The sequence below is a fragment of the Pongo pygmaeus genome, chromosome 3 (genome assembly GCF_028885625.2).
Source record: "Pongo pygmaeus isolate AG05252 chromosome 3, NHGRI_mPonPyg2-v2.0_pri, whole genome shotgun sequence".
NCBI classification, from domain to species: domain Eukaryota; kingdom Metazoa; phylum Chordata; class Mammalia; order Primates; family Hominidae; genus Pongo; species Pongo pygmaeus.
Genome location: NC_072376.2, coordinates 126,170,267 through 126,187,009, shown reverse-complemented (window position 1 = coordinate 126,187,009; position 16,743 = coordinate 126,170,267). Strand labels below are relative to the sequence as shown.

Below are 16,743 nucleotides of genomic sequence, written 5' to 3'. Positions count from 1 at the left end.
TACTTTAGAAGTGACAGTAGCTTGTTCTCATTTGCTTACAGTAGTTCACTAAGTTCTCACGCAACATCATTGATAGATTCTTAGAAAACAATGTTCTGGTCACAAAAACACTGCCAAACTTCTAAATAAAACCCTAAACACTTTTAATATTAAACACTGAAGTGAGAGTGAGTTACACATACATTTAAGAAAGACTAATAAACATAAGTAAGATAATTATTCAATGTTTGAGGAACCAATGAGTGATGGCGGTCATAGTGGTGGTGGGGTTCAATCAAGGAATAAATCTTTGCAAAGTGAAAATTGTAAGGAGCACCTCCTCCCACCATGTCGTTCATAAACAAACAATAACAAATATGGTGGGCTCGCTGAGTACTTTCCTAAGGCATCATTTATTTCATGCATTTGTATAATTATCATACACTGTACACATTTTCATTTGACAATAATTTGTATCAATTCATTCATTATTTTCCCAATCCCCTTATTCAGTTCAGGGTCTCAAGTGGCTGGAACTTAACCCAGCAGCTCAGAGCACTTTGCATGGGAACCAACCTGGGAGATGATGCCATCCCATTGCAGGGGGCACTCACACACACCCACACTCACTCAGACTGGGATAATGTAGAAACACCAGTGAAACTGATGTGCACATCTTTGGGATGTGGGAGGAAATTGGAGTACTGAGGAAAAAGCTACACAGACATGGGGAGGATACACAAACTATACACAGACAGTGGCCTTGCTGGGAATTGATTCTTTTTTCTCATCAACATTATAAGGAAATGACATTGAACAAAATGATATTACTCAAGGACCTGCTGTACTGCAGATGAATGGCATTTGCTTCTTTACTATTTTACTGAATTTGCAAGATGTGCTTGTGAGCAAGACATGTCCAACTTTAGTCCAATTTACATATAGTTCCCCACTTACCCGTAGCATGTTTCCCATCCCTCTCTAGCCAGTACTTCAACAGTGCATGACTCTGGTCTTGAAGAGAGTTGGGATTTTCAATTCGAATTTGATGAATTTGCTCCTCAGTGAAATCCAGTTCTCTTGCTAATTCTAGAAGATAAAATACTACTTTGTAAACACATTAACTTCAAGGTTTCAGTCTCTACACTTTGCTTTGTGATTTTGTAAATGATGTGTTCTTTATATTGTGGTGAGTATTTGGGTTCTTTAATTTCTACATATTAGAAGTGACTCTTATATGCCTTTGTTCTTCTAGTACTAATTATGGATTTTTTCCCCTAAAACTGGGTATAGAATTGATCACTGCATAGTGAAAATAGTAAGTGTGAGGCAGCAATGATAAGATATGTATAATTCAGGCCCATTTGATTCCAAAATGCAAATGAGATCATTAATACTTGCTTATACTTTTGAGCAAGATAATGGAAAATAAATGACTGATAATAAGAGAAAAAAACGTTTCTCCCTTTAATTAACATAGGTGATGTTTTGAGTATTATAAATCCTGTTTCTGGATACTTTGATAAATACTAGTTGTAGCTATTTTATGGTGGTTGGATAAATGCCTTTCTTTGATTTGATGTCAACTGAATAAGAGGTCGAGGAAGTATTAATTGATCCAGGGAAGAAGACACAAAGTTTTCCTTTGAATTCTACTATTAACCTTCCATATGGATTGGGTGGGCCCAGTAGCTCATGCCTGTAATCCTAGAACTTTAGAAGGCTGAGGTGGTAGGGATTGCTTGAGGCCAGAAGCTCAAGACTAGCCTGAGCAACATAGAAAAACCTCATTTCTACAAAAAATAATTTTAAAAAATTAGCTGGGTGTGGTAGTGTTTGCCCGAGGTCCTAGCTACTCAGGAGGCTGGGGCAGGAGGATCACCTGAGTCTGGGAGTTTGAGGTTACAGTGAGCTATGATTGTGCCACTACACTCTGGCTTAGGCAACAGAGAATGATCCTGTCTCTATAAAACAAAACAAAACAAAAACAAAATAACAAACAAAAAACCATTACATATGGATGCTTATACATTATGGGGTGTGTGTATGTGTGTGTGGGTAAATAGGGTGACCTCTTTTGAAGGCAATTTGACAATATCTTTCAAAATTAAAAATATACATATCTTTTTCCCAGCAATTCTACTTCTAAGAATATGCCCTATAGATATACTCACAAAAATATACCAATGCACAAGAATATTTACTGCCATTACTGGGAAACCACCTAAAGCCCATCAACAAAGGCCATTGATAAAATTATGGAACCTCCATATAGTGGAATTAAATACGCACTTAAAAGAATGAAATACATATGTATATGTTAACAGACTACTTATGAGGAATATTATTCAGTAAAACTTTTCTTACTTTTAAATAACAGGCATAAATATAGGCACTGTATATTTTTTCTAAAAGCATGAGAAAGTATTAGCAGTTACTTCTGAGGCACATGGCTAGAAGACAGAAGTAGGTATGAGAGTCATATTTACTTTTCATTTTATGTCATTCTATATGGTGGTAGGATTTGAATTTTTACCAAATATATACATATTACGTTTACTACGTAGGTATGGATACAAACATATTTAAAAAGCAAAATAAATAATTCTGAATGTTATCTAGTAAGTCAATCACGGATAGTTTGGTATCATTCTCTCCCCTAAAACCCCAAATTAGTTAAGTCTGATCAGTATGTAAGAATTACTTTAAAATTATTAAAAGTGAGAAAGTGGCCACTTCTCCTGTTTCCAGTCATGTATTCTAAATTAGTAGTTATCTTTATGAGTATTATGGGCTCCTATTCATCACCAAATCTAAGAAATGGAAAGGAGAAGAATATTATTTTACAATGTTTGTCTCTGAAGTAGTCACAAGTGATATTAAAAAAAAAAAGCCAGACTGAGAATCTTGCTTTAATAGGTTAAGTCACACGTAGATGAAAATGTATAGTTTTTAAAACATACAAATCATAATGCGTAAATAAAGTATATTGATTTTAGAATTCACTTTTCCTTAATAAATTATTAACATAAAATTTCTATACTTAAACATTCTCATTTCTCAAAAATATTAGTGAAATATCTCATTCATGTGTGTTTTAACACTTACCCAAGGCCATTTTTAGTGTTGTTTACTATGAAGATTTTTGACATAAGGTATCTAAAAGAAGGAGCCCTGGTTAAATCTCACATTAAATTTGATAAAAATTACATCTAAAAATGATTTTGAAACATAATAATCTCCCCCAAATTTAGATATCCGCAACTGCCAACGGAGGTTCCTGAAGGTTGGTATATTCTCTAAATCTTCAAATAGAAAGTTCTATTATTCTAAATTTCAGAGATGATAAAAGCCCTGCCCAGGGCTATACCATTAGCTGATGCAGAGCCCAGGTTTTCTAGTTCTTAGTTTATTCTTCTTTTCATATATTCTTTCTCAAGAAAGTGGGGGGTACCTTTTATGCTGGGAATGACACTTGACTGATGCATCTATGTCAGGTTTTGTTGAAAACCTGGGTCACATTCTTTTTACCTGTCCAGCTGAAGCCAAGGTGATCAGCAATATAAGCCAGCCTTTCCTCGATCCGTTCCTGCTCATCCTGTGGATCTGGAGAAGGTCAAAAACAGAATGGCCAAAGGTTGTCTATGACAGGAGAGGAACCACAGTACTGATTCATTCAAAGAAAGGAAGTCACTTCTCCAAATATTTGAAAGCACAAACTAGATACTACATTTCAGATCATATTGTGTGTCTGATTTCCAGGGTGGAATGGGGAATAGATCTAATATGAATCATGAAAACCATCTCCTTCCATATCTCTTTAATCAAGACTAGTTACTGGACATAATTATATAAGTTGCTAATTTCTAGTAATCTTATGACTTTTAAATTATTGGAGAGAATACTGCCCACCAAGAAGACCACCATCTTGTTCATGAAACACCAGAGAAATCACAAATGGGATGCAGAAGTGGAGCAATTGGCTAGGACCTCCTATTATTGCTTGTGGAGGGATAGATCATTTCCAGGTCATGTCTGAAAGGAATCACATCAGAGATTCACAAGAGATGTTGATCATGAGCTGATCAGGCCATCCTGATTAGTGTGACCAGAAACAACATTTGGTCCTGGTGACCTTGGAGAAACGAGGATAAAAGCATATGCATTTTTATGTGTATATTGTATCTATATGCATATATGTCTTTTGGGCAAAGTTTCTGCCTTCTTGCTATTAAGCTTATATACTACTCACTCCTATAAACTATAATTTTCCCATTCATGTTTAACTCCCATTAATTGATAGGCAGCATTTTAGACCATGGTATAGGAAATTTTGTATAACTTCAATTTAAGAATGACAGTCTTCATTGTAGAGATATTGGAAGAACACAGGCTACTTTTCAAAGCCATCTATGGTTTCCTTTTTTATAAGTCAAAGAGCCATCATCCCCTCACAGTCAACTTAAACTGTGCAAAGTTTTGAGTTTTTGTTGTCTGCTGCATCTAATGAGAGTACATTCTCCATTCATCTACCACACAAATGAAAAGCATATTTTTACCTTGGGTTTGTTTGCTTAAAGTATTTACCAATGGTATCTGAAATCCAACCTTTCTGAATCAAAAACAGATCCACAACAATTAGAATTTCATGTTATGTGAAATCTTCTCAAGTAAATGGCTTCCTAATGATTACAAAATTGTAAGTACAAATTATTTTAAAGTATGCGAAGGTAAGAAGAAAAGCAATGAGTCTTCATACTATGAAACAAAATACAATATATTCATGTGCAAAGGTGCTTAATTTGAGTCTAAGCTTGGGACTTCAGAACAACAAAACTCAAAGCTCGCATGGCCTTATTACGTGCAGAGGCTATAGAAAGGCAAGATCACTGTTGCCCGGTTATTATGTTTATGTTTTCCATAAGCATTCTCATTACTCAATCTTGAGATTGTTTTCTTAGACAAGAGTATACAAAGAAAGCACAAAACACAAAGGGCTTACACAAACACATTAGCCACTACAGAAAGCTTAAAGAAAATGAGACACAAATCATCAAATAAAACAAACATACAAAAAAACTATATCAATTTTATGACATGCGTAGCACAGGGAATCCCGGTGGCTGGCAAATACCTTCAGCATGGTCATGGCCATTTTCATCAGGGATGCGTTCAATCAGAGTCTCAATAGACTCATCCCAAATGGGCCTTGTGTCAAAGATGTCCTCAGGAACTGAGTGCTCGGTCTCAACAGGTGGCAGATTTTCAATTACTGATACTTCCAGGGCACTACTACTTTCATCGTCTGAAACTATTTCCTGCTCTCTCTCGGACTGTGTCAGCCTATCCACTAACTTGGAAGCCTCATCACTAATCTCCTCAAAGAATTCTATGGAATTTCTGTAAAGGTCAAAGAAATGCTCCTTACTTTCTTTTGTGGGGCTCGTGCCCCCCCTGCAGGAAGATGTAGTGCTTCTGCTCTTAACTGGCAATCGGGATGTAAGTATCTTTGGTCGTGTGGCCCCTTCTTCTGATTCTAACTCAAGTTCCTCTGCCCTCTCTCTGCTTTCTGTTTCTGTCTCAATGTAACTTCGGGTTTTTACTGGGCATTTGGTCTTTGAGTCCAAAGAACTAGCATCAGATTCAGATTTGCTTCTATTATCTGGTGCGATGCTTGTCATGTCCTGTCCCTGAGGAGCCACTGTCTTCTGGACAGAGGTGTCTAGATCTGAGAGCTGCTGTTCAACTCTTTGGAGGGGTACTTTGACAGGGAGTTTGGACTTTGGTTTTGCTTCATCCTCCTTATTTTCCTCATCTACACTGGATAGAAAATCTTCAGAAAGTGAACTCTCATACTCTGCAGTCGGAGGTGCTAGGGTGGAAGTGGGCATAGTCCTTACAGGAATTTTGGATTTGTTTTCAGTAGAAGGCACATTCTCCATGGGTGCAGTAGGAATCTCGATTACTGATTTCTGTTCTTCTGGGGAAGAATCGGGAGAATCATCACCCCTTTCTGAATAAACAGACCTGGTGAGTGTGGAAAAATCTAACTGGACTTGTACAGCTGGTTCAGAAGAGTCGGGGCAGGATATCTGCTTCACACCAGACAGAGGAGGTATATCACCCGTTTGCATGGTGGGGAGGTCCTTGGTCTCTACACTAACAGCCTCTTTTGTAGGTGTTTCAGTGGAGGCTGAAATCCCCATTTGGGAGTTAAGTTGAGCATCCGAAGCAGGTATTTCCTCTACTTCCTCACTCAAGTCATCTGGAAGTAAGTCTGCCTCATCATCCACTGTTTCTTTTGATTCTGAAAGTGCTAGTGATTCAGCCGATGTCTCCAGCGGTAGGGGCTCAGCCCCAGTAGCCCCTTCTTTCACATCTTCAGAGACAGTCTCTTCCCTGGATTCTTGACCAATTTGGAAAAAGTGAAAACTTTCATCTGCATAGGACCTTTTGGTCATATCAATGGCACCACTTCGGGTCATTTCAAACAATTTTCCTTCCTGAAACAGAAATGGGTTTTGCTCACTTGTTGGGGTCCCCTCTTCAGTTGGGGTCCTAGCAGGAGTGGTGTCAGGGGTGGTACCCTGTGATTGTCTGTCTACCATCAAACCAAATATCTTTTGTTCTTCCTCTTTCACACGAGCCTCAAAGGCTTCATCGTCTTCCCGAATTTCACTCCAAGAATCAGAATCCACATCAGTTTTTGTGATGATGACTTTGCTTATTTGTTCACCAACAACTGCTGTTGTAGGGGACATAGTAGGCTCGAAAGATGAAGAGACACTGTCTGATTGCATTTCCCACAAGGTACTTTCCTGTTGGGATTCCATTTTTATGTCCTGGCCCTCAAAATTAGATTCTTTGCTTAAAACAGTTCCACTAGAGGAGCTTGCCACTACAACGTCTTCAACAGGGGATGTGATGGTAACAGAATACACTTCAGAAGAGTGAACACTTGTGGTGTGATTTGCATCTGTTTGGGTTTTGCTTTCTTCACTAGAGAAAAAAGATTGGGAAGGGACATTTTCATAAGGGCTAGTGATTTGGGTATCATAGATTTCATCAGTCTCAGCTAGGTCAGACACAGGAACATCCATGGAAAATCTATCTGTTTGAGTAATAATGGATGAGTCTTGAGAGGGGCAGTCCTTTGGTAAGTTCTCAAATGTTTGATCAGTTTTTGTGACCTCTGTTTTTTGAATAGAAGATGTGGCAGATATGTCTTCATCTAATTCTTTTCCTTCAGATACTGAACAATGAGGCAAAGAGGATGAAGATGAAAAGCTTTCACTGGGGCAATCTGCTCGTGGAGATTCTGCTCTAGAAACATCAAGCTCTTCTCCTTCTGTGTCTTTTTCATGAGTGCCTTGGAGAGCTAATGATTCTTTATAGATGACTGGCTGTTCATCAACATCATCACCAGTCGGACTCTGTAGACCTGAAGAGACAGGAGCGGCTGAGCTGCTAGGACTCATGGCCTCACATCCATGGCCATCACAGATTTTTGGCTGATCAGTGTCTCTGTTTAGCTTATCATAAGACCTGTGTGCAGCCTCAGTGGAAACAGCATGACTGTCTTCAGCTAAATGGGATTCAGAATCTTTTTCTTCTTCTGATTTACCTGGCTCTTCCTGAGTATCTTCATTCATCTTGAAAGTATATTGTTTGGAAACGATAGGCTGGAACTGTACTTCTTCTGGACTGGAATTGGAGTCCATGCTTGATGGAAGTGGAGAAGGAGGTTGTACTCGAATCACTGGTTCTGGTAAAAGGCCTGAGTCAGCACCTTTTTTTAGCTGTGCCAACTCAGGTTCACTTTCTGAGGAGGAAGACACCTTCCTGCTCTCCGAAGTTACTAACACAGGGACACCACTTTCATGCTCCCCACTGCCTGTATGTTTCGGTTCATCTGCGTCTACTGAACAGTCAGCATCTGGGTCAGAAGACGAAGAAGATTCTTCTTGTTTGGGTTCTTTTTTGTAGTCCCTTTTCTGCTTTGCTTCTTGTTCAAGTTCATCAAACATTTTGATTTTGGTTACCATTTTAAACATCTCCTCTTCAGGTGTGAACCTCTTTTTCTCCCCATTTTCTGAATCATCCTCCTCTGCACATTCATGAATCACAGCTGGTTTTGGTGTACTTACATCTGTGGTTTTGGGTGTAACCTCATAGCTGACTTCTTCAGAGCTGGGGGTGTCAGGAGAAAGGGGGCTCTTCCCTGAGCTCTCCATGAGCGATGTCTGCTCAAGACTGTCATCCTCAGCGCTGCCGTCAGGGTCTCGGAGTAGCCGGGACCGCACAGAGGCCACTTCCATCAAGAGTTCTGTTTTGGCAACAGCTGCAGGAAGAGGAAAGTGACTTGGAAAAATTCCAGCCTTCATCTTTGGTTCAACAGGGCTGCTTTCCAGAGAGTCACGGCAAGGGGATTCTTTCAGAGGACTTGGCTCCAGAGAATCAGGGGTTTTGTGTGAAGAGTTATCTTCTAGCACAGGGCTGGCTTCCAGAGAGTCTTTGTGGCTCACTGCTAATGAGTCATCAGCCACAGCGCTGAGGACTTCACTATCTCGGCTAGGGAGTGCAAGTTCTAACCCTTGGGGACTTCTAATGACTCCCTGAGGCTTTGATTCAGTTGCTGTATCTGTCTTTACAGAAGCCTCAGGCAGCGGCAAGGCCTTTGTCTCGTCTGAGGTGGCTGTGGATTCCTGAGCCTCACTATCAGTTTGTGTCTTGTGGGCTGAACTACCAAAGGTACGTTGACCTTCATCAAAGGCTGCCTCCTCAGTCAGTCCTGGAGGTGTCTCTTTAGCTAATGGTACACTACAGCTGCCTGTGCAATCATCTTCTCTTTTAGGGCTTGTGTCTTTGGGAGAGCCTAGAGTGGCCTCTTTCTGAAAACTCTCAGTAGAGGTCTCTGAGTCTTCAGTGACTGTGGCACCTCGCTCTTCAGAGCCACCAGTAATGTCTTTGGTTGTGGGATGCTCTTTTTCTGAATGAATTTCTGTGGTGGTTTCTGTCTTGGTGCTTTTCTTTGTTTCCCCAGTTTGCTCCTCACTTTTCTTTGGTGAGAAAGAAAGGCTTTCTGGGCTCGTCTCAGGGGTCTCTGCTAGGCCCTCATGCTTATAGCTTTCTTCTGAACTAATCTGAGGGGTCCCCTCCATCAGGCTGCCGCACGGAGAGCCGGCTACCCCCTCATTCTTTAGGCTTTCAGAACTGCCATCTAAAGCACCGCTTTGTAAAGACACAGCTGGAAGGAACTCATCTTTCATGTAGTCGAGTGGAAATGTTGTGTCGAAAGGACTAGTGAGTACTTGGTCTAAGTGAAGCTGTGCCTTTTCTGTCTCCTCACTCAGGCGGAATTGTTGGTATTTGTCATTGTCTTCCAACTCTTGCTTAATGACCTCAGAGAAGTCAGTGGAAGTTTTCCTATCTGGGCTGATCTGTAGATCCATGTCTCCCTGCTCATCAGCCATCTTTTCTTTGGGGACTTCACTCTCTCTGCGGCTTTCTTCTTCAGGCACTGACTGAACAGGTTCAGGTATTTTGTGGCTGAGAATTTTCTCCTTTCCTCCAGCTGCATCTTCCTTCTTAACTCCTATGGAGGAAACACGAACTCCTCTTTTGGATTCTGCCGTGCCTGTTACCGGGAGTCTCTGGCCTCGTCTGATTGTCTGATTCTCTGTTTTCTGAGTTTCTCTCTGGGTTAGTATCGGCCCCTTTTCTTTTTCTACCCGAACTTTACCTTTCTCTTGTGGCTGCTTTTGTTTTGCGGATTTGTGCTCAAAGAGTCCAGTTTTATGTTTAGAAGGGTCCTGACCTGACTGGAAAGCCTTCATCAGCTCCCGAACAGACATGGTTTCCTCGATCCTCTCTGTTTTTGAAGTGGGGGATACAGGTGGTTGCTTTTCTGTTTTGCCAGAAGGTGACACAGGCAGGTGCTTCTCAGTTTTCGCAGCTGTTGATACAGATTGGTGCTTGTCCGTTCTTCCGGAGGGTGAAACAGGCAAACGTTTTTCTGTTCTCCCAGGCGATACTGGCGGGTGTTTTTCTGTTCTCCCGGAGGGCGATACAGGTGGACGTTTGTCTGTTTTGCCTGAAGGCAAAACAGGTGGGTGTCTTTCTGTTTTTGTAGATGACACAGGAGAGTGCCTTTCAGTTTTTGTCGAGGGTGATACAGGTGAGTGTTTCTCAGTTTTACTCGATGATGACGCAGGTGAATGTCTTTCCATTTTTGCAGAGGGTGACACAGGTGAGTGTTTCTCAGTTTTACTTGATGGTGATACTGGAGGGTGCCTTTCAGTTTTTGCAGAAGAGGAAAGAGCAGAGTGTCTTTCTGTTTTAGGGGAGGGAGACCCTGGCACATGTCTCTCTGACTTCAGAGAGGGTGACGCAGCTGGATGTGTCCTGTGGGGGGTCTTTTTTGGCACGTCCTCCTTGCCTTTGACTCTGATGGGCAACTTGCTTCGACCTTTCTGTTCATCTTCCACTCGCTTCTGAAGGGCCTTTACTTTGTCCTTTATGGAACCAATGGGAGTTTCTTCTATCAAAGGAGATGTGGCCTTGACAGTGGGAAGGGGTTCAGGGGCTAAACCTGAGTCTTCATCTAATGACTCTTCTGAACTACCTTTTTTAAGTTCAGCTTTCTCTGCACTAGCTTGTAAAGCTTCCTCTTTTTGTTTCTGCTTTTCTTTTAATTTCCTTCTTACTGGTTTCTTTATTCCCAAGCTTGGTTTGTGCTGTTTCTGTGTACTCTGTGTCTCATCTGGGGGTATGTCTTTCCCTTCCTTTTCAGAGCTCCTGCCAACAGCCAGAGCCTCACATTTCTTCCCTGCCTTATCTTGAACTGTCTGTAGCTGCTCTTTGGGAAGAGGCACATAGGTATTCAGATCGTCAGTAAGGTAGTTCACTAGCCCAGTTGAGTCTTTCTCTACTTTTCCTTTGATCTCTTTATCTATTCTAACTTCTACACATGGATATTCAGTGATTTCTAAAGGTGCTTTTTGCCTAGCCTCTTCTATTTCCTCATCACTGACAATAACCCATTCCTCTTCCACTAATCCTCTCTCAGACCGAGAGCTCTGCACACTGCTTTCATCTCTTGTGCAGGTTCCACTTCTCAGGATTTCATTCACTTTCTCTAAGTCCTCTTTAACTCTTTCAACGATTTCAAAAGGCTCTCCTGGCTCTTCCTCAGCAGCCTTCACCAGCTCCTTCACTTTAATAGAACCTGCCTTATCAGACACATCTGTGGTCAAGATGGCGGTCATTTTGATCAAATCTTGTTTCATCTCAGAAACTTCAGAGAGCAAGTCCGGACTTGCTAGGACAGGAACTTCATTAACCAGGTGACTTTTCAGGACAGATGTTTCTGTAGATTCTGTCTCATCATCTTTGATGTGAATGAAAAACATTGAAAGTAAAATGGAAATCAAAAAAGATATTGGCAAATGTAATCAGGACTGAAACGACACAGCGTCTTTTCCTGTGGTGGTGGTGGGAGGGGCAACAAAATGGGCTGGGAATGGTAGATCCACAAGGCCTCAGGGTACAAGAGCAAAGCAAGGCTAACAAAAAAAAAAACAACTGAAAAGGAAAAATGAGCAGGAAATAACTTGCTTAATTTTTCTCACTTGTAGCACATCCACACATACAACAAAGCTAAAACAAGATGCACATACACACACAAAAAAACACTACATATCAAAACAAAGAACGCAGTGAAATTACACAGAGGTATCTCAAGATTGTTCAGATGTTACAGATCAATGTTGAAAAAAAAAGAAAACCAACCATGGGGAAAAAATAAGAAAAAAAGCATTAGAAATTGCAGAAAGTTGATTTCCTCTAGGAGAAAGCCAGTAGTAGCAAGCTCAGAATAACATCTAATGATGTATATACATTTTTAATCATATAAAAATCTGAAATTCAGTATGCTTAGTTCTACCAATATACAAAGACTATATAAAATATATCTGAATCAGCTGCAAACCGGCATTTCATCTAAGGGAAATTCACACCTAACAATGAAACAAACAGTATGGTGCTACGAGGCATGGTCCTTTCCTTGGAGCAACCTCCTTGTTTAGACGCAGAATGGACAGATCAAGGAGGGAAATAAAGGAAAGGAAAGAAAAACAACAGAAACAACAATTGTGATTAAACTTATAAGTGAGTCCAAAGTTAAAATGTGATGCATGGCAACCCAAGTCAGAGACAGTCACACGGGACACACACACAGTTTATGTAAGCCAAGTTATTTCCATGCAAAGCAAAGGTGGAGTAAAACTGCTGGGAGAGGCGGCCTTGCTGAAACGCATGGGCAGGAGGATGGTGGGAATTTAGAACAGATATGTAAAACATTACTGTGGCGAAGTGTACTTATTTCCCTACGAGTCCATGCATAAGCTGCTGAAGGTGGTATATTGAGGCTTAGGTTGTGGGGGCTTACACCCATTAAGGTTAAGGAAGAAAACTCAGTAAACTCTTCTAAAATGTAGCGATAAAAAGACTTCAGGTAAGAGTCCCTTCCACAGAGCACTTCTTTAGAGATTAGTTTATACCTAGATGAAGATTATTTAATGATTATCTTTAAAACAAAAGCAAACTTGAGTCTGTATTTTAAACTTCTGAAACACTCAAAACACCTAGAAAGCCTTCAGGAAAATCCATGGCATTATAGCAACATGGTAACATTTTTTTTCTTTTTTTTTAACAATTGAGCCATATGGATGAATTAATTTTTGATTCTTACTAGTTTGTATCAGGGGAGCAAAGTAAGAGGCCATTTAAATAAATGGAGTAGTTCTGAAGAAGAAAGTGAGAGAATAAAGTAAAATCACTTAAAAAAAGGAATCAGTGAAGGCAATGTGATATGTCATATAAACAAAAGTGCCTTCTCTTGGGAGAATCTGTATTTGTTGAGGACATACAGTATGTGAATTTACACATATAAATTTATTAAAATAATTTATACCAATACAAATTTGCTCAATTATATAAACCAATGAAAACATCCGGGATCTCAAATATTCTAGATCTGAATAATGCTTTAACATGAGGGTAAGCCTCATTCAAAGAAACTTCCACAACTTAGTAGTAAATTACATTGTCCTAGGACTTTAAAAAAGCCCTCAGATCATTGTGTAGGGCCAGATGAGCATATTAAACACGGTTCTAAGTTTTCTCATTTTGGGAATATACTGTGAAATACAGCAAATCAAAATAAACCCTGAAATAAAGTTTATTGATATTCAATAAACTTTAAAAATCAGATTTTTAAAAAGCATTTGGGGCACAAAAGCAGAAATCTGTAAAATTCAACTGGAGTTTCCACACAAGAAGCCAGAGAGTCACTAGAAATAGTCCAACAAACTAAAATCTTAATTGGATATTGCAAACCTGAAATGAGTTCTAAGATAGCTCTTTTAAGGTCTGTCAAAACCAGCTCTCTCTCTACTAGATCAGGTTTGGGATTTGCATCATTATTTAAAATTAACCCTATAATAACATGCTGTTGTGATTAGTAATTTTATCCAGGGGGTTTTAATTTTTGCATTCTTGGCTCTTCATTTTTGTTTATTTTTGTTTTGTGGTTTTTTTTTTCCAGAAAGTTTTCACAGAAGTCTGTTAGACCTCAGCTCTAAAGACATTGGTTACACTTCACCACAGTAAAAAGTGCAAAAGAGTGATGGGGGAGGGGGCAGGCATTGGATGGGGTTAGCTTCAGCTAAGAACTATTAGACAGTATCACTTTTGCAGATGTATCCTACAAAAATAATGAGCTCTCTACAGAAGTCACTATTGCGTTACATAAAAAGTGATACTGTCATGTCAGTGCTTAAAAAATAATGAGATGACAGTGTTATGCTAACAAATGGACAAAACGGTAGGGTGGGTTTCTAAACAAGCATAACAGCAATACCAGGGTTAACAAGGATGTCAAAAGAAAGTGAATGCTTAGATGAATGATCATTGCATTTTACTGCTAATTAGCTCGCAAATTAGGTATATTTGTAATTTAACTGGCCAAGCTGCTTTTATAAATATATTAATGATTAATAAGGATAATATAAAAATTTAATTACTATAGTGGTTAGTAATAGCAACTAGCTTGCATTTTAATTCATGCTTCTTTTTATGGTAGCCAGCTTTCAAACAAACTCAATTTTCTTTAAATTCTTACTTTTTTCTGATGTCATATCGATCTGAAAGAAAACATACATAAATTGAATGGTTACAAATACTGCCTTGGCTCATAGCCCCTGGTGTGCACAAAAAGCTCCTATTCATAATTATACATGCTGGGTGACACCATAGCTATAGGAAGGTCAGAGTAATTCGCTACAGTTTTTCCTGAGTCTCCATGATTCTTATCCTGACTCTGAAAAAAACCTTCTGTTTTCTAGACACTACAGGTAGAAAGTCCTTTCTAGCACGTTAATCCTGGGAAGATACGACCCAGGCTGGTTTTGATGTTGGAATACATATTTAGGGAATATGTCAGAAAAAGGGTGAAGTCAATATTGAATAATAAGTATCCATTTAGTGGAGAAAAAGGAAAGGATGACAAACAGCAATGCTAGGGTGATGTGTTCTACAGAAGTAGTTTCATTATCATTAATAATAAGCCAGCATTCCAGATCCTGAAAAGAACATGAACTGGATCTATTGCCCTAAATAGTTCCAGAAAGTATTCAGTAGGAAAATCATCTAACAGAAAAAAAGTGATTTGTGAACATGGCAAAACTGGCTTCCCTGTCATTTTTAACAGCTGTGGTGGTAGGGTCACTGAGTACAGGAAGGAAATGGAGTTATGTGAAGCAAAGAGTGACTGTGCAGTTGAGGGAAAGAATGACTTCAGTCTTAAGTCGGTTGTGTATATGGCTATGTGCGGCAGGACAGTGAGTCTACAGTCACCCCTCTCACCCTGCTCCATTGCAAGGTATCAGAAAAAAATGAATCCGGGGCATCTTCTGAACTGATAAGGGCTTACATTTTAAGCTGGTGGGTATAAGGGTATTTATTATATTTTTTATTTTGAATGCATTGGAATAACATTTAAAAAAAGAAAACTAGTATATTTGAAAACATTTACATATAACTAATAACATATGCATCTGTCTATCTTAGAAACAAATATATTATTTTAAGTTTTCCAATTATGTTTTTCATTTCTATTATAATATTTGGGCATTTTCAGATCTTTATAACAGACAAACACATATTTGCCTTAAATATTGAAGCAGGTTTAATTCATATAGCTATTTATTCAAGGTAACCTCTCTAAGACTTGCTTTCTTCATCAATAATGTAGTATTTAATAACAAACACCTCATAGGTGGTTGTGAGAGATCAATATTGATGAGGCATGTGCAACATTTAGTAAAGATCCCACTTTGTAAGAAATTCTTCTTATTATTAGCATAGTTCTGCATTATAATATTATAGTCTAAGGAATCAACTATATGCTTCTTAAAGTTTTTTGGTCTCAGTGTTTATCAAACTCTTTGGTCTTAGGGCCCCTTTACACTCCCAAAAATTACTGAGGAGCCTGAAAAACTTCTGATGGTATGTGATATGTATAAATAGATATCCGTATTACAAATGAAGGCTGAGAAAATGCTAGAATCTGAGTATGCAAGCATACATTCCATTAATTGCCAGAGTGGCAATATCATCACATGTAGTATAGCCTCTGGAAGACTAAGGCAAATAATGTCTTAGTACCTTTTTAATGTACTAAGACATTTAATTAAAAATTAATTAATTAAAAATTAAGACATTAATAATGTCTTAGTACAAAAAGAGTTTCAACCACTAGATGTCTTCCAACTAAGAACCTCTGAGATAATGGTTTAGCTTTCAGTAGTTGGTGGAGAAATATAGTATTGCATAGCGACATGGCAACAATTTATAGGGAAACTTTACTATTCCCTTAAGTTGCTCCACAAGATGAGAAAACAGAGGCTTAGAGAGGTTAAGTGAAATTGTGCCCCTTTAATTACTAAGAAGAACCGCCTACCCCTTCTAAGAACACAGGTTAACTATGTGCTCTTATTAGTGGTTACAGCAATGACACAGCCGTTAACAAGTGACACTGTCATAAAATTACCTCTTCCTCCTGTTCTTGATCTGACTCTGATTCCTTTCCGCCCCAAGATGCCATGCAAGATGGAAAAAAGAGAGAAGGAAGAGTAGAGAGTATTTAGAAGAAAAGGAAAGAGTAAATAAATACCCTTTCAACAAGCATCAACAGGCAAGCATACAGTCAGCACACTCTTTTTTTTGTTACTAACAGTTTATAGAAGACAGGCAGAAAAGAAGATTGGCTTAAATACAAAGTTTATAGATTCAAGAGACAAAAGAACCAATATAAATATACTAATTCCAGATACTAGGTCACCACAGCAGTCTCAAAGTTTGACCTTAAATGAACTGGATGGCATTTGTCTTTAGAAATAGCGATGATAATATCCCAATCATTACAGATATTGGTTGAAAATATTAAAAGCTACAAATAAGCATATGGTGAAAAATTTTCAATACACAGGCAATATTTAGAAGCATTATTCTAACAAAGAGCTACTAAATTCTTTCTTTTCTTCTTTTTTTTTAATAGAGACAGGGTCTTGCTATGTTGCTCAGGCTGGTCTTGGACTACTGGACTCAAGCGATCCTCCTGCCTTGGTCTCCCAAAGTGCTGGGATTACAGGTGTGGGCCACGGTGCCCAGCCAAGAGCTACTAAATACTAAGGTATATTTTCA

At 39.0% G+C, this 16,743-nt stretch overlaps 1 protein-coding gene across 50 annotated transcripts in view; it reads right to left on the bottom strand.

Annotated features, from left to right (window-relative positions):
* The window catches only part of ANK2 (ankyrin 2), a 683,028-nt gene that overhangs the window by 19,341 nt on the left and 646,944 nt on the right, over positions 1-16,743 (bottom strand). For 27 of the 50 annotated variants that reach the window (XM_063663998.1, XM_063664003.1, XM_063664006.1 and 24 more), the window contains 5 exons: positions 16,091-16,123; positions 14,162-14,183; positions 5,114-11,368; positions 3,511-3,585; positions 937-1,068 (listed from right to left, as the gene is read on the bottom strand). In XM_063663998.1, the coding sequence (XP_063520068.1) occupies positions 937-1,068; positions 3,511-3,585; positions 5,114-11,368; positions 14,162-14,183; positions 16,091-16,123 (6,517 nt within the window). The remainder of the gene's footprint in view (positions 1-936; positions 1,069-3,510; positions 3,586-5,113; positions 11,369-14,161; positions 14,184-16,090; positions 16,124-16,743) is intronic. The other 23 variants (XM_063664038.1, XM_063664035.1, XM_063664037.1 and 20 more) reach the window with 3 other exon arrangements.